Source organism: Gopherus flavomarginatus, chromosome 4 (genome assembly GCF_025201925.1).
Source record: "Gopherus flavomarginatus isolate rGopFla2 chromosome 4, rGopFla2.mat.asm, whole genome shotgun sequence".
NCBI classification, from domain to species: Eukaryota; Metazoa; Chordata; order Testudines; family Testudinidae; genus Gopherus; species Gopherus flavomarginatus.
Window position 1 is genome coordinate 46826897 of NC_066620.1, and position 18300 is coordinate 46845196.

The 18300-nt window shown below is 47.2% G+C and overlaps 1 protein-coding gene across 1 annotated transcript in view; it reads right to left on the reverse strand.

The window, feature by feature from the left end:
* The window catches only part of PACC1 (proton activated chloride channel 1), a 29148-nt gene extending 14321 nt beyond the window's left edge, over positions 1–14827 (reverse strand). Inside the window, exons 1-5 of the mRNA XM_050951938.1 lie at positions 14616–14827; positions 9253–9352; positions 6244–6459; positions 3860–4014; positions 445–587 (exon numbers count right to left, since the gene is read on the reverse strand). Of these exons, the coding sequence (XP_050807895.1) occupies positions 445–587; positions 3860–4014; positions 6244–6459; positions 9253–9352; positions 14616–14651 (650 nt within the window). The 5' untranslated portion in view covers positions 14652–14827. The remainder of the gene's footprint in view (positions 1–444; positions 588–3859; positions 4015–6243; positions 6460–9252; positions 9353–14615) is intronic.
* Between the last annotated feature and the right edge of the window lie 3473 nt (positions 14828–18300).

The window sequence follows — 18300 nt, forward strand, 5'->3', positions numbered from 1 at the left end:
TTTAAGCTTTCAGATAAAACATCACTGATTCTTTTTAATCATTGATTTAAAAAACCCCTAACAGAAATAAAAACAGAAAAATAATCACTCTTTAAAATGTATTTCCTGTTTATTCTGCCCGCTGAGATTCACTTCCAGGTCATCCATAGCAGCAGCAAAGACACTGAATGGCCAAAAGGCACATGATGAGTGGTGGCAGCACTGATCAGAGATGATTTTTGCCAATGAAAACCATTTCCACAGCTCACAATTCTCCAGTCACCAACATTCATGACTAGAAACCAGTTTTTCCAAGGCATGAGAGTGCCCCAAGATAGCCCAAACACACACCTAAAATCAGTAAAAACAGAAATGGAAAACAAGAAGCCCTACTTTCATTCTACTAGTAACAATATGCATCTCACAGTATATTTGCTAGGCCACACCCTTTATTCCTGTGCATACCTGTTGAGGAACTCCTGGAAAGAAGAGAACAGAAGATAGTTTATTGCACTGAAATCCTGGTTTGTTTCATTTAAATGGAACTGCAGAAACACAAGTTCCCTTTTCTTCACATCTCGAGGTCCTTGGACAATCAAAGCATGTTTCTATAAGCACAAAGAGAGAGAGAGAGAGAGAGAGTTATTGATAGAATTATGAAAAAAGTAAAGGAAGCCTCATTTCCTGTCACTGAACTTGCCATCTGTCACTAAAGTACGGCAGAAACCTAGCATACATGGGGATTTTCATGCCTAGGGTAAGTACACAGCAATGCAGACGTCCAGTCAGAATGCCAGACCAAACTTAAATTCCTGCTTGCTGATTAAGGGTCTATCCACACAGCAAAGTAAAGGTGTGATCATAGCACAGGGAGGCATATTTGTGTTAGCTTTACACTTAGCTAGCACGGGTAATGCAGCAGTGTGGTAGCATGGGCTAGCAACCCAAATAAGTACCCTGGGTCCCTGGAGGGCTCGTACTCTAGAGCCTGGGCCACCGAGTGTTCGCTCTTTTTGCTACCTGAACTAACTCGATTAGAGCTAACTCAGGAATGCCTACCCAGACCACGATCATGTCGTCACTTTGCAGTGTAGACATTGCCTGAGATTTGAAGGCTTTAAATCAAGACTGGATGTCTTTTTACAATTCTAGTTTCACTACAGTCATTACGCTTGATGCGGAAGTTACTGGGTGAGGTTCTATGGCCTATGTTACGTCTGAGGCCAGATTAGATTATTATAATCCCTTCTGACCTTAAAATCCGTAACTCTGATTTTTCAGCTCTTGGAACCTGAAGAGTGATCCTGGCTAGTCTCGAAGTATGTCTACATTTCAATCGGGGGGGAGCAGGGCAGGGAGGGGTAAGTACAAGTTCCCTCTAAACTGTGCAGCCACGCAGCTGCCTATTAAGCCCCACCCAGGGATGCATCTCTCCCAGCATGGACTTGCCACAGCGGGGAGAGGCGCCCCTCCCCGCTGGCCCCAACATGGACCTGCTCTGCCTCGGACTTGCCGCTGCGGAGAGAAAGGAACCCCTCCCTCAATCTAGCCTGGCCCAGCCCCGCCGGAGGTGCCAGGGAAAGAAGCCCTTCCCTAGGCCCACCAGAGCTGCTGGGGAGAGGAGACCCTCCCTTGGCCTAGACCAGGCCCGCCGGAGTTGCCGTCGCCAGGGAGAGGCGCCTCTCCCCCGGCCCCAGCTGCTGCGGCGAGAGAGGGCTGGGGGAGTCATCTCTCCCCACTGCAGTCCCGGGGCAGCCTGCACTCCAAACCCCTCATCCCCAGCCCCACTCCAGAGCCCATACCCCCTGCACCGCAACCCTCTGCCCCAGCCCTAAACCCCCTCCCACACTCTGAACCTCTCAGCCCCACCACATGAATTTTGTTATGTGCACCAATATGGAGGTGTCACATATCACCTCCATATTGGTGCACATACCAAAATCCATTCCACACATGAGTGGAAAAAATTAGGGGGAACACTGGTATGAGTCCCAGTTCAAGGAGCCATACCCATGTCAGCTCTCCCAAAATAATACCCTAAAAATACAGCGCGGCCCCAGCAGCACGAGTGACAGGAGGGGCCAGACTCCCCGGCACATTCCCATCCAAGGCTAAAAAATGTGGACATATCCTAGGTGGAGGCCCACTGGAAGAGAAGTGTTCCATAAAATACTCTAGTAAAAGTCCATGACATTGCAGTAAGATTATTGTAAGGTGAGAGGGTACAATCTAGTGGATTGTGAGTCCAGGAACTCTGGTTTGTCACCTGGGGCAACATTTAGCCTCTATACTCCAGTTTCTCCATCAGTAAAAGAAGTGCTAACTAAATAACACTTGTAAAATGGTCTGAGATTTGGATGAAAGGTGCTATGTAAGTATGATACTGTTCTGTGCCACTGCTAAAGGCTGCTGATGTATGTTATAAAGGCCAGTACCTTGTCAGGACCCAATCATACAAATCACACCTCCTATTGACTCCAACCTGCCTTGAAGTCACTGGGAGTTGCACGTGCACAAGGAATGCAAGATTGGATCCCAAAAGCCTCTTCCAGCAGCCCCTGGATGACTTGAGAGCCTACTTGAGGAGAAGGTGGGGATTCCCTGTAAAACAGAATGTCACTCATCTAGCCCAAACATCTCAAATGAACCTAACTGTAAGATCCAACACTGAGGACAGACAAACCTTGACTGACAGGCTTTGAAAAGTGATGTCAGGGAGCAGAACCCCACTTTAAACACAGAAAATGTAATATTGTACATGAAGTTGCATACCAGACACCATGTTAAACACACATCCCTGATCCTGCAAGTTGTTGCCCGCAGGAGAAGTCCCATTGACTCCAGTGGGACTCTCCGCACAGGCAGAGAGGTCTGATAGTTTGGAGTCAAGCACAAGATCAGAGCATACAAGAGCACCAAGATTCTTAAAGGTATCTAATACATGCAGCACAAAATGCAGGATTTTAGCAGACTGACAAAGGCAGAGAGAGAGAGAACACATTACAACTGAAACTAACAGCCTTTGCTCTGAAATAAATATCAACACAAAGAAGAGGGGTGGGGGGCACCTCCCCAGAAAGAAGTGGACAGACCATGGGAAAAACAAAGAAGAGGAAAAATGGTTGGCATGAAGGGTTGTTTACACAGACAGCTTTAAAAAGAATAAATTAAACATGAACAATCATTTTAAACTCAACAAACTGGCATATTTCAGTCTGGTTTTAAATAAAAAGTATCTAAATACGATCAAAAATTGCTCTTGCAAATGCAGCAAATAAAGGTGGACTACAACTCAATTCCTTTTTATGTGAGCATCGCCACTATGGATTCACTTGTTATTCAGTGCATCTTCCTAATTCTAATCAGTTTAGTTGGGCGCCGAATTCACATGAAGATTCCAGCAAGTTTGGTAAAAATGATATTATAATATATGTATGTACATCCACACGTGGAATATGTAAAAAAGGAATCTAAGGACCTGTCCTGCTCCAACTGAAAGTCCATGGAAAAACTTCTGCCTTCAGCCAAAGCAGGATTCAACAAATTGAACATCTCACAATCTAAAGTTGCATGTCAGTTTTGATTTTTATAGGAAATGAACCTAAAGTTGCACTGTCTAAAATATCTATTCTGTTCCATTCTATTCAGATTCTTATGACACACATATCACTCAGCTATCTGAGCATCCACAATAAAATAACCAACTGATCTCTGTCACATTTCTAAAAATAAGAACTGATTGTTCGACAAATGTTAAGAAAAAAGAAAGCAAGTATTTCACAGCAGTTCCTGCATAACATATACTGCTACTTTGGAATGCTGAAGTGCACAAAACAACCCCATCTGCTGAACTCTGTTCCTTTGTCTTTTTAATTATTACCATGGTTTGATTAGTAAAAGGATCTGTGTAGTTGATTCTCTGAGTGGTGCACTCAATTTCTCCTGGCTGACCTGGGTTTATCAGAGGCGGAATGTGATCATAGTAATGATGCTTGCAGCTAAGCAGCTGAGCCTTGCCTGGGTAAAGTGCAATACCTGTTTCAGGGGAAAAAAGTTGGAAGAAATGTAAATGAGAGTTGATTTCTTGCCCAAGTAAGTGGATTGTCATTCTAAGATTTAATCCTGCAAGGTGCTGAGCTCCCAGATCCAACAAAGCATTCCAAATTAACATGTGCTTAAATGCTCTGCTGGACCAGGGCTAGAGTGCTCAGCACTTTGCAGGATTAAGCTTTGAGCAGCAGGATAACAAAAACAAAACAAAACAAAACCCTTGCCTGTTTCTCTTTCAGGGCCAGATCCAAAGCTCACCGAAGTCAACAGGAATCTTTCCATTAACATCAGAAGGTGCTGGATCAGGCCCTAAAACCCCAATCCAGAAAAGCACTTAAACATGTGAATAGGCCTACGGAAGTCAATGGGAGTCCTCAAATACTTAAAGTATTAACTGTTTTACTGGATCAAGACCTTAAACCATATTGTATAAACGCATATTGGGAATATACAACAGACGTAATGTACTGTCCATGGACTCTCTAAAGTCACTGGCTGACAAAATAAAAGCAAGAAGATGTTCCTTCCTATGGCATCAAATAGACATTATAATTACTAAATACTATATCAAGCTAAATCAAAAGGTATCAAACGTGTCAACAAATTATCCTCTCTCATCACTTTTGTTATCAGGTTGGCAGGCTATTTTTTTCACCCATGCTGCAACTAATATATTTAGCATAAAGTACAACAATGCTCAAGTCCAATGATGGGTATAAAAACTTCATGTGTTTCTTTCCGACTTTCCCCTCATGAAAACCAGCAAAGCTCTTAGGCCACATTTAGTCTAGGAAACACAGATTTGCTTGAAGATAATATAGATCAACTACTATAAATAAATAAAATGCTACATGTGATAAATGACTATATGATTTATAAACCTACACCAATTACTGAAATAACTTTATGTGAGGGCATACAGAAGTCAAAAAGGGTAGTGGAGAGCATCTAAAATATATTTTGCAGATCTCCAGTGTTCCATGCTTGGAAGAAAAATCTGGTTAGTTTTTTAAAAAGTTAAAAGTAATTTCAGGTCCTACAATTGCCTCTGGGCTCCCTGCCAATTTTTGTGGTTTTACAATCAGATTTTTTTAAAATGTCTTTCTCCCCTGTCCCTGTGTGATAGATTCACACAAACCATAGGGGAAAACAGACAAAGGCCCTGACCTTACAATCAGATCCATGTCAGTAGACACCTCAGCTTGTGAATGCAGCTCTTCACAAAGGTCTGACTGCAGAACTGAGGCCTAACTGACTACAGAGGAAATAATTAAATTAACTATACACAGAATGCTGTTAAATGCACACAGTATAGCTGCAAAACCCCCAAATATTTTCTCTCTAATATTTCAACAATAGTGATGGGAGGGATTACTCCTAACAAGAGTAGGTGGTAACATTTTCAGACAGAAGTGTGATTTTTAAGTTGACTGTGTCCCTTTGAGTAAGCCGCTGCTAATGCTGATTTGAACTGTATGCTCTACAGTGACTATTAAGTGGTTACATTTTTAATATATACACCCACCCACAACACTACTCCAAAACATTTTAATAGAAGTAATAGTCACCAAATAACTGCCATATGATGCTCTGATGTTGTGTTGTGATATTGATACGGTGGAGCTATTTCATTGTCACTGCCTACTGATGCAAGGCCGGTGCAAAAGCAGACTATCACATGATGATTTTGTGGCTGCCTATAAAATCCTTTTAATGTAAAAGCTCTGCCTTCTTTTGACCACCATTATTTCCTTGATACTTGGAGGGGCAGGGATCCTAGCAGTCAGCCGTGCTGCTCTGGCTAGGTTAAATAGCTTAAGGAGCACTCCTGTGGTCAATGCTCTTCTCACTCCCAAGAGATCAAGATGAGTCCATTCAAGTCTATGGACTGCAAAAAAGCCTCATATGAGCTCCTGAAGAGCTGAATGAGCCTCTAAAGCTAGTATTAACATGATATATGTTCAGATTCAGCAAATCTGTCTCATAATAGCTGAGAAAAGGTTCCATGCATTGACATCACCACCACCATGAGTTAAACAAAAAAAGCAGCAAAGCCCAAAGCATTTTTTGCATCACTTGGACCCACACGGAGAGTAAATGGCACCAGCACTTGTTACATGCAAAATGCTGTCAGTAACACATGCAAAGATTTGAACGACATCTTGAGATATAATTGGACTTCACTACTATGATGATTTGTTTCCAGAGACTTACCAGGTGCATCGTACAAGGGCACTTCTTTGTAAGAGACAGACATCACCGGGTGTTTGAGCTTTTCCCTGAAGTCAGTGATAGTTTGGTAGACAAGGAACACCGCTACAGCCATGAGCAGCAGATAAATGAAGAGGAGGATTACTGAAAAGACATTCTTTAGGCAGGTCTTGCTGAAACGCACAGAAGGGCTACTGGTACCCGATTCACTATCTAGGACTGAACAAAATATGGGATTCAAATTTGTAAGTATATTTACTTACAGTCTTCCACACTGAATCATGCAGAGCATTAATTTCAAGATGAACCATTTGAAATGAGAGGGAACAAGAGGTTTAGTTTGGTTTAAAATACAAGAACAAATAAATAAAGTTTTTTGACAAGCAAACAGTCAGCTGTTACTTCCCATTAACATGATGAGGCGTAATCAGTAAGGAGAGGGTTCTGCCTTTGTTTTACCCCCTGCATTAGGGATTGTGCTTAGGGACACAATAGGCAGAAGAAAAACACATTTAAAAGAGGCCAGTTCAGCTGAAAAATTCAGAGTTCACAGTGAAAAGTCCCCTGATGGAGCCTTTTTTTCCACACCATAAAAGACTCCTCTCTCCCAAGTTTGAACCAACTGATCCTGACCTAATTTAATCTATGCATCAACACAGAGGCTTTGAGCACTGTAGTGCTCTTATGTAGCTAGCTAACTGCAGTGTGCATGCACGGGTTACTAGGTGTCCAGTTTTCGACCAGAACACCCAGTCAAAAAGGGACCCTGGCGGCTCTGGTCAGCACTGCTGACCGGGCTGTTAAAAGTCCAGTCAGCAGCGCAGCGGGGCTAAGGCAGGCGCCCTGCCTGCCATGGCTCCATGCGGCTCCTGGAAGCAGTGACATGTCCCCCCTCCGGCTCCCACATGTAGGGGCAGAAAGGGGGTTCCGCATGTTGCCCCTGCCCCAAGCACTGGTTCCACAGCTCCCATTGGCTGGCAACTGTGGCCAATGGGAGCCACAGGGGTGGCACATGCAGATGGGGCAGTGCACAGAGCTGCCGGGGGGCGGGGGGGGGGAGGGACATGCTGCTTCTTCTCGGAGCTGCTTGAAGTAAGCACCGCTTGGAGCCTACACCCCTGCCCCAATCCCCCTTCTGCCCTCCGAAACCCTTGGTCCAGCCCAGAGCCTCGTCCCATATCCTGAACCCTCATTTATGCCCCCCCAGCCTAGAGCCCTCACCCCCCTCCCATTCCCCAACCTCTTGCCTCAGGCCAGAGCCCCCTGCCATACTCTGACCCCCTCGGCTCCACCACCCCCTGGAGTACCCTCCTACACCCCAAACCCCTCATACCCACCCCACAGTCTGCACTCCCAGCTTGAGGCCTCACACCACCCCCCGCACCCCAAACTCCTCCTGCACTCCGAACCTCAGCCCCACCCTGCAGCCCCCTCCTGCACCCCAAATCCCTCATCCCTGGCTCCACCCTAGACCTCGCACTCCCAGCTGGAGCTCTCACCTCCTCTCACATCCCTATCCCCTGAGCCAGCCCAGTGAAAATGAGCGAGTGAGTGTGGTGAGAGTGAGCGATGGGGGGTGGGGTGTGCAAAATGAGCAGGGGCAGGACCTCAGAGATGGGGCGGGGCAAGGGTGTTCGGTTTTATGTGAGTAGAAAGTTGGCAACCCTATGCATGCACCAGGCTAGAAGTCAGTCAAATATATGTTATCCTCACAGTTTTAAAGACTAAAGTCTAACACCTAACTCCATATGCATATTATATAAAGTTGCACATGAGAAGGATTCCAGTTAACTCTAGAAAAAAACTCTCTCTCAAACACTTTCACTATCGTTATCAACAGGATGGGTAATACTGTCCAAAGTCCTTTAATCAGCTTCCCTTGGTATGTGTACACACCCCCGCCCATGACTTGCCTGCACAACTTTTAAGAACCAATACTTGACTTACACACAAGGAGGTGTAACTACGTGCGCTATATGGTTGCACATACAAATGGGTGCTATAAATGGCACATGCAAGAAGTGATGGCTATATTTTGACAATGGTCTTTTACACAAGGGGGCCATATACAAAAAATCAGCCTTTATCATGCCACAGTATGTCCTATCCTTCAAATATAACAACATGCTGAGGTGTTTGTTCCTTACCATAGCAAATACTGACCCTTTAAAAGGTCCCAATGAACATGTGCCTAGTCAAATAATGTGATTCTACTGTCACCCAGGCCATTCCCACAAAGTTACTGTCAGGAGAGGACAGCCTAAAGAAGTAGGGCCTTATCTACATAAGAAAATTGCACCAATTAAACTCCCCTACACTTCAGTTGAAAGGCAGCTGGAAATGTATAGGATGCCCCTGGAACCATGGGATTGAGATGTGATGTGACGCTGCACCTGCCCCATGAGGCACTGCAAACCCTTCCCAAAGCACACTGCAGCCAGGTGCACAGTGGGATAGCTACCCACTGTGCACTGCTCTCTGTGCAGATGCAAGAGCTGCTATTGTGGATGCGCTCTACCAACACAAGAAGCATAGTGTGGACATGCAAGAGCAGTTTAATTAAAGCGGCATAACTTTTGTCGACAAAACTCTGTAGCATAGACAGGGCCTAAATTGGTTTAAACCACACCTTCTGTTTAACCAGTGCAACTTGCTTAGGTAGACAATGCCTATGCTGCAAAGTTGCAATACACTAACTCCCTGGAATTGCACATTCAAATCCTAGCAGGGTCAGCTCGGCACTTCACCCTTCTGAGGCAGAGAAGCATTTCCTTTCAAATGGATTTTGCTGGATTTTCTTTGGCTTGGTTCTAACTCCAGGTTAATATCTGTAGCAGAGGAGACACAGTGATGTGGTCTCATGGGTAAGGAACTCTTCAGCTTCCCTTTGGCACAGTACGTCATTCCTGACAATGAGCCATTTATGATTTCAACTGCTCCCCAAAAGACCATTCAGAACAAGCAGTTTTTATTAGGCACTTGATAGAGGACTTTTGGATCGGCAGCTCTCACCTGGTAAAATAGTGGAGCTGGTATCCTCCTGATCGTCATCCATTTCCTCCTCCTCCACTGGCTCTGGATGCTCAGCTATGTGCTCCACTTCCTCACTCAGCTGAGGAAATACATTCCATTTTCAAATGTACTTTGACATGATTATTTGTTTGCATTATAACAGTGCAGTGGGATCCAACTGAGATCGGAGCACCATTGTGCTAAGTGCTGCACAAATACATAGGAAAAGAGCTTACAACATAAAGAGACCAGACCTGAGGATGGGAGAAAGGAAATATGATCTCAATTTCTGAGAGATTAAATTACTTGCCCAAGGCAACAACGGAAGTGTGAGAGCCTGAAACTGAAGCCTGATTTTTCGAATCCCAGTCCAGCATACCACCACCACCCCTGTTTAAAAAAACTGCACTTTTCAACGGCATCTTCAGCCCACTTGAACCCTCAAAATTAAGATAGCATCTCATGATCTCAACATATTCTTGAGTGGAGAAGGTCCATGTTTCAGCATATGTATTATTACAAATCACAATCTATGCCACAGGACAAAGCATTAGCACATTGCAATCAGAGGGGAATGCAAGAAATGTTATTGTTTTTAACAGATATTAGTGCAAGTTACTCCAGAGTGCAGCCCAAACCACCTCAGCAGATGCATCATTACAAATGAACAGTTAAAAAGTCCACAAGTCGCTGCTCTTTATTTTTCAGCTCAGTGCAGCGGCTTTGCAAAGAACTAATAGCGATCACACAATGTGTTGTTCCGACTCAGAGCCCAAACTGCCAGGACATTTTGGTCAATGTCGTAAGCTTGTCACATGAGATAGGCATCAATATATACCATAAAGCATCTGGACAAAGAACTGGGGAACACATGGAATGCAAACAATGAAACCTTGGTTTTCCTTTTATTTAAGAAAAAAAGTCCTTCCATCATCTTTTCCCCAGGTGTCCCCCATGGAAGTTGAAGGGCTAAGGATCCTTCCTTTGTACCAACTTTTGCCTCTCTCATTTTAAAATATATATATATATATATATATATATATATATATATATATATATATATATATATATATATATATATATATATAAATTTTATTTTAAACATTGTAATAAAATATACTAATTGATCATTTTCACTTTATAGCAATTTTTATTCCATATCTCAAATATTATTCATTTTACAGACGCAAAACCTTCTTAGGTAAAGAGCTTGATTCTCCACTTTCTTCCTGCAACTTTGTGTAGTCACTCACACCTGCACAAAGTGAGCGCAAAATGTTACCGCTGTTTCACACACACTTTGCACAAGTGTGACTGACTTCTCAGGGTGTGAGGCAGCAGAGACTCAGACCAGCAGAGAGAGAGAGAATGGTTTTGTCAACAGATGTTTTGTTGCCCCTGTATAACTTAAGGTGTGAATTTCAACACACTAAGGGCATGTCTACACTAGCGAGCTTACAGCAGAACCGCTGTAACATCGCTCGTGTAGCCGCGCTATGCTGATGGGAGAGCACTCCCCAGCAGACATAAAACCATCTCCACACAAAGCAGTGCGGACTCTTATTTCAGTTTAAGGGTGGATTATTGCAGGTTAGCTTGAATAGATTAGGAACAGGTTTAGCTAAACCAAAATAAGACACTCTTATGCTGAAATAAGAGTGACTGCAGAGCCTTTAGCACCAGTTTAATTAAAGAGTACACTATAGGAACATTTCGTTTGCCGCAAGGTCGGGTGTGACTCTACCTGGCACAAGATTGCTGTGGACTAACTGTGTGTGCGGACCCTACTGACTCCCATTAATAATTCATTAATGACCTTTGATTTAGTCCTTTTTGATATGGGGCTAATCAAAAGGCATTAACTGTTAATACATTTCAGCTGGGTCCCCTCACAGACTGTTGCAGAGTAGTCACACCACTGCTTGCCATGAACTGATTGTTGCTGTAGACAAGCCTTTTATCAGTTTAAAAGTTGACTCAAGTTATACTTGTGCAACTTCCTCATGTAGAAAAGACCTAAGGGACTCATCAAAAGTCACAGACCCAGTCAGTGACAGAACCAGAAATAGTTTCCTCAACTCCTGACTTCTAATCTTCTCTCACCATTAAACACACTTCCTCCTAATACACAGAAACTTCATCTACCTATATTGTCTAGTTAAGGGGTTAAAGGCATTTGGTATTCTGGGCTCTGCCACTGCCAGACTGTGTAACTATGGACTAATTACTTAACCTCTCAAAGCCTCAGTTCAGCTGTCTGTAAAATGAGAATACTAGTCTCTACTCTACACAGGTGTTTGAAGATTTAATCCATGTAAAATGCACTGAAATCCTGAGATGAAAGGTCCTACAAAAGCACAGAATATAATTAACACAACAGATGGTTCATTCTCTCTTTAAACCTGCAACTTGGTCACACCAGGTCTAAACACAGAAAACCAAGTGTAATGAGAGATTTTGAGTAGAGTGGAACTTGGGAAGCTGAACACTCCGCAATTGTTTCCAATTCACAGCAAATTGCAGTGAGAGAGAACTTCCATGTCAAATTAAATTCACCTATGGAAAAAATGACTGCAAGAAATTTCAGTGTAATATCAAAGTAGAAAACATATTATGATACAACATTTATTACACTCTCAGGGTAAATCTACAATGACCCATCTTTAATATGCAGGAATGGGAGAAAGATGAAAAATCAAAATATAGAGCATTTCAATGCACTTCAGAAGCAAAATACAACATTGTGAGTTCTGCATTGGTGAGACAGTTCTATTTTTACAAGCCTCTTACACTTAAGACCGTCAAAGGGCTGTCAGTCCAAAGTGTATGAAGCAGTAACCCCTGGACCCAGATCCACAAAGGGGTTTAGGTGCCTAAGTCCCTTCGTGGATCGCACCCTTAGTAACTAGGTGGTCTGATGCCTGTAAGGACAATTGACTTCACTGGAAGTCCAGAAAACTCCATTTGATCACAAACGTGCATACAAAGTTCACTCCAAACCACTAAGAATCACATATAGCACTGGACTTCAAAAGCCTAACTCGAGCATGGGGAAAGCCATTATATCTTGGGAGCACAGCATTCAATCCAGAATGAGTGTACGCAACCTGACAAGACCTATTTCATAGCCCGTCCCATCTGCATACACACTAAGCTATAGTCCACCAATAACAGGCTAGCAGGAGCAGTATTACCATGCAAGTTTATTCTAGTTTCTTCAAATGTACCAGTATATGCCCAAATGAATGAAAATTGTGTTGTAACTATTCACAGATGCACGAGTGGCAGTCACCTTCTCAGACCAACATCTTACGTATACTGCATATGTACCATGGACCAGCCAAATATGGTGATAGCTGCGCAAGATACAATATTCCACCCCATACTTTGGTGACAGGCAAGGACATTAAGTGGGGGTAATTCAGGACACAGGGTTCCAGCACCATGCAAGACCCAGCACTGGAACTGATCTCAGCACTGACATTTCATTCCCAGTCTCCAGCAGCTGGGAGAAGTGGGAGAGAATGGGCTCTGCACATGCACACCACTTAAAAGCATGTCAAAGTTCTGTGGCAGTCTCAAGGGAGAGATAAGCACTCTCCAAGGAATGCAGCACTCCTAACTGTTGTTGGTACAGAGGGGGGAAGTAGAATTACATGAGGAAACTGGCAGCCCAGGATAAAACTAAAGGTGACAATTCTAGGATCTCTGTCTAAGCTAATATAACTCAGGTCATTGGCGTCGTGGAAGGAAATCACTGTTTAAGTGTGGAACCTTGCTGGAGTAAAATGAGCAAAGGAAAGCTCACATTTAGATGTTCTATACCCCTCAGCTGAAAAGAAAAATAAGGATAAAAGGAAAAGACACAGATAAAATGAGAAGCCACGGTGGATGAAATTCATTCTAGTGTGAAACATCAATGTAAGGGGGCGCTCTGCACTGAGCAGAGGAGGGCTGGTAGCAACCACCTAATGGGTGTCAACACTGACTTGGGAGATAGGTGCATATCTCGGGGGATACAGAACCCACGCTTCAGGGGTGGTTACAGAAATAGCAGCACCACATGCTCTTCACCCACTTCCTACCTTCATGTGAGTGAAGTGAATTTCATGCAGGGAAAACCCTCCTGGGGGCTATAAATAAAGGGAGAAATGTTCTGTTTCACTTGTTTGTGCATGAGGTTATTTAAATCTTTAAATGTCTTCTAGTCTAACATGAGAAATGGGAGAAGAACTGATAAATGTTGATAGGCTAAACTAGAGATTCCTACAGTGCAAGCCCAAGGACAAATGCAGCCTGCAACTTTCTAAAATGAGATAAACAGCTGTGTGGTGAAGGCAAAGGAGACCCGCTGCAGGTTTTTACTGCTGATTAACTTGACCAAGACAATTTCTATGCATCTACCAAGAAAGATACAAGTACAAGCAAGTATAATATGATGCTAATATATGAGTTTGATAGGCAGACTAGGCACAGGATTACAACTGGGCCTTCAGTATCACTTTTCATGTCTGACAGGGCCTTCCTATAAAAGTGATAAAGGCACCTGTCAACTGTATGTACCTACACTTTCTACAATATTACAATCGACTGTATTTTAACTGACATTTCCTTGTTTTTAAATACAAATATATATTTGCCTGTACCAAAAAGCATCATGTTTGTTTCCTATGTATTTAAATACAAGGACTCTAGGGATCAGGGTTCCTTCATACAGAGAAAGCTGGTGGATGCCTTGGGCAGCAAAATTATTCATGAGGCGATCTCCTTGGGTGACTGCAGGTTGGAAGGAATGGACAATTTCCAGTTTGCAGAGGGCAACATAAAGCCAATCACCAGCCAGTTTTGCTATAGCTCTAAAATTAAAATGTGACCCAGTTGACTTTCTATGCCTTAGATGACTTATCAAAGCACTGAAGAACTGGAGAACCAGAAGATGAATGTTTAATAAAGGCCGTGACTGGAGCCAAGACGAATATATTGCAATTGCTTTTAAATTGACTGAAAGGGGACTAACACACATCCGCTCAAGTTATAGCGGCGTTCAGCTTGAGCACAGATACATGGCAATCAGCTGCAGTGTTATTTCATTGGCGATTTGGGGTTTACCATTAACGTGCACATCCCTGGTGTCGCACGTAGCTAGAAACGGCTGCACCTAAAACGCTGCTATGAAGCTATCCGGCACCTCGTTGCTGTCTTGCCGTTTTTCAGCCACCGCCGCAACGGGTTTTCCGGTGCCCGGCTGCTCAGTGCGCTACGGAGTTTGCTGGGCAAACAAAAGACCGCACTGGTTCGAGGTGCGGCTTGCACGTGCACTCACGCGAGCAAATTAACTTTTCCCCCTTCGCGCCCGCCAGTACCTCCTGGTAAGATGCGGCGAGCTCTTGCCTTAGCATGGCATCCGCGACGGGAGCGGGAGCTGGAACCGGCACCGCAGCAGCCTCGGGGGCTGAGCCTGAGCGGGGAGCGCGGGCGCACAGCAGCAAGGGGCCGGAGGCTCTGCAGTACCAGACCGAGCCCGCACGGAGCGTCCACACGGCGGGCTGCCGGCGCCACCGCGCGCGCGCCTCCCCCGCTCTCTCTGCCGCTCCAACCCCCCTTCTCTCAGGCGGCTCGCTCGCAGCACGGGCATGCGGAGCGCAGGATGCTGGGAAATGTAGTTTGAAACCGACCGGGCAGGGCCCCCTGCTCCGTCCGACCTGAGGAACCCCCAGCCAGCCTTTGCGCTGCAGCCGCGGACGATTTAAAGCTGCCTACGGCCGGTCCGGGGTGCAGCAGGAAAAGAGCATTTCCGGTGCGTGTCTGCGGTGAGCACCGCGGCGCCCGAGAGACTGTCTCCACTAGAGCCCGCACTCCGAGGCGCTCCGTGCGTGAGCGCTAGGAGGGGCGGAGCAGAGGGGTGAGCGAGGGGAGACTCTACAAGTGCCAGGCCCAGGAATTCAGAAATGATGTCTGCCCGCCGCCCCCGGATCAGCAGCTAATATACGAATGACGGTTTCTTTTGATTTGCCCTCTGGTTTTTGAACATTTGGGGTTGAGCGTTTCAAGTGTCTCTCTTTGTCTAAGAAAAGTGAAAGGTGAGATTATCACTGATCACAGGATTCTGGGAGCTGGGCAGTGGCAGATTTAGAGTTACCGGTGCCCTGTGCTCAGCTTCATTTTTGGGGGCCCTGCTTGGGATCCAGCCAAGAAAAAGAACATTCTCTCTTATCTGCCCCCCGCCCCCGTTTTTCATTCATTTTTTTCTTCATCCTCCTCCTATAAGTAACAGGAAGTAAATGAAAATAAAGTGAGGTGCCTTGATTGTTTGTGTACTCTAACTTATTTTTCCACAGACCACTTGAAAGTCACTGAGGGTCTCAGCAGACCACTTAATGATCCTTCCAAATATTGTTTGTACTGTTAGCTAACTATTGTAAAGTGCTTTGGATAAGCACTTTATAAAAAAAAAATGTAAGAAAACATTGGGGTGCAGGGTCTGGCCAGGAGTTAGGATGCAGGAGGGTGCTCAGGGTTGAGGCAGGAGGTTGGGGTGTGGAGTGCTTACCTGGGACAGCTCCCATTTGGTATGAGGGGTGCAGGTAGGGATATGGGGGGAGTTGCAGGAGTCAGGGTGGGCAGGGAGCTGGTGGTGTGCGGGGTGCAGGCATCAGGGGGCCAGGGGTGTGGGGAGGACAGAGGGTGTGGGGGGGTTGCAGGAATCAGGGAGGGCAGTGCGAGGGGGGATGTGTGAGGGGTGCGGGAGTCAGGGCTGGGAGTGTGTGGGAGGGAGTGCAGGAGTCAGGGAGGGGACTCAGGGTTGAGGCAGGAGGTTGGGATGCTCCCATTTGGTATGAGGGGTGCAGGTGGGGAGGGGGGGTGCAGGAGTCAGGGTGGGTAGGGGGCTGGTGGTGTGGAGGGTGCAGGCATCAGGGAGGGCAGCGGGCCGGGGGTGTGGAGAGTTCAGAGGGTGTGTGTGGGGGGTTGCAGGAGTCAGGGAGGGCAGTGGGGGGGATGTTTGGGGGTGCAGGAGCAGGGCTGGCTTTAAGCCAATTCAGCCGATTCCCTGGAATTGGGCCCCGCGCCTAAGAGGGCCCCGCGCCTTAAGCGCCTTTTAAATTTTTTTTACTTACCCCGGCTGCGGTCTGCTCCGGGGTCTTCCATGGCCGCCGCGGCTACCCCACAGCCGGGCTCTCCCAGCTGGAGCCCCAGCCAGAGCGCAGCAAGCCCCGCAGCCCCGCGGCCCCTGCCGGAGCCCCGACCGGAGCGGGGCAAGCCCTGCTGCAACCTCGCGGTCCCTGCCGGAGCCCTGGCCGGAGCAGGGCAAGCCGCGCTGCAATCCCGCTCTCCCGGCCGGAGCGGGACAAGCCGCGCTGCAATCCCGCTCTCCCGGCCGGAGCGGGACAAGCAGCGCTGCAACCCCGCGGTCCCGGCCGGAGTGGGGCAAGCCGCGCTGCAACCCCGCGGTCCCTGCCGGAGCCCCGGCCAGAGCGGGGCAAGTCACCCCCCGGCCCCGGCTGGAGCCCCAGCCAGAGCGCAAGACCTACCCTGCAGCCCTGCTCTCCCAGCTGGAGCTCTGGGCCCTTTAAATAGCCCTCCAAAGCCCTGGGATAGCGGGGGCTCCAGGGGCTATTTAAAGGGCCGGGGCTTCAGCTGCCTCTGCCACCCCATCCTTTAAATAGCCACCAGAGCCCCCTCACCCCCATGTATTCTCCAGGGCTCCCGCGGCTATTTAAAAGGTCTGGGGGGGGGTAGAAGCAGGGGAGCCCCAGGCCCTTTAAATAACCCCCAGAGCCCTGGGATAGCGGGAGCCTTGGGGGCTATTTAAAGGGTGGGGGCTCCAGCTGCCTCTGCTGCACCCCCTGCCCTGCCCTGCCCGCACCTGCCCTGCCCCCCCTGCCTGCAGTCAGCTCTGCACCCCGTGCCCACAGCCAGCCCCTGCCAAACCCCCTGCCCTGTCTCCAGCCAACCCCTGCCACACACCTCTGTGGCCCTGCTCAAAGCCAGCCAGCCCCACACACAGCCCTGCCCGCACCAGCCCTGCACACCCTGCCCACCCTGCCCACACCCAGCCCCGCACCCCCTGCCCTGTCTCCAGCCAATCCCTGCTGCACCCCCCTGCCTGAAGCCAGCCAGTTCCGCACTCCTCTGTCTCCAGCCCTCTCAACTCCTGCTGCATCCCCTTGCGGCCCTGCCTGAAGCCAGCCCACCCCACACCCCCCTGTCTCCAGCCAGCCCTGCACCCCTTGCCCTGCCTGCAGCTAGACCCTACCTCCAGTCAGCGCCTGCCCTGCCTCCAACCAGCCTCATGTCCACAGCTGCCCTGCAGTTCCCAGGGCAGTAACCCTGCACACCTCCTTCAATGAGGGGGCCAGGGAGCAGCTGGGACCCACACATGTGCACACCCGCAGGGAGTGGCAGGGACCCACACATGTGAAATGGCGGTCATTAATAAGTAATCAACAGCATATATGATGCAATGTACATAATATATAATTGTATTATTTATATAGTTATGGAAAGTAAATAATACATGGAAGAAATAAAAGGCTTTTTTTTTTTTTACACTTTTTTTTTTTTTTTAGTCATCCCTGCCAGGGCCCCACCGAAAATGTTCGAATTGGGCCCCGCACTTCCTAAAGCCGGCCCTGTGCAGGAGTCAGGGCTGGGAGTGTGGGGGGGTGCAGGAGTCAGGGAAGGGGCTCAGGGTTGAGGCAGGAGGTTGGGGTGCTCTCATTTGGTGTGAGGGATGCAGGTGGGGATGGGAGTGCAGGAGTCAGGGAGGGCAGTGTGGGGGTGATGTGTGAGGGGTGCAGGAGTGTGAGGTGGAGTGCAAGAGTCAGGGAGGGGGCTCCGGGTTGGGTTAGGAGGTTTGGATGTGGAGTGCTTACTTGGGGCAGCTCCTATTTGGGGCAAGGGGTGCAGGTGGGAATGTGGGGGGGAGGTGCAGGAGCTCCCATTTGGTGCTCAGGATGTGGATGTGGGGGGTGCAGGAGTCAGGGCATCAGGGGGCTGGGTATGTGTGGGGATGCAGGGGGCATGTGAGGGGTAGTCTGGGCCAGGGGC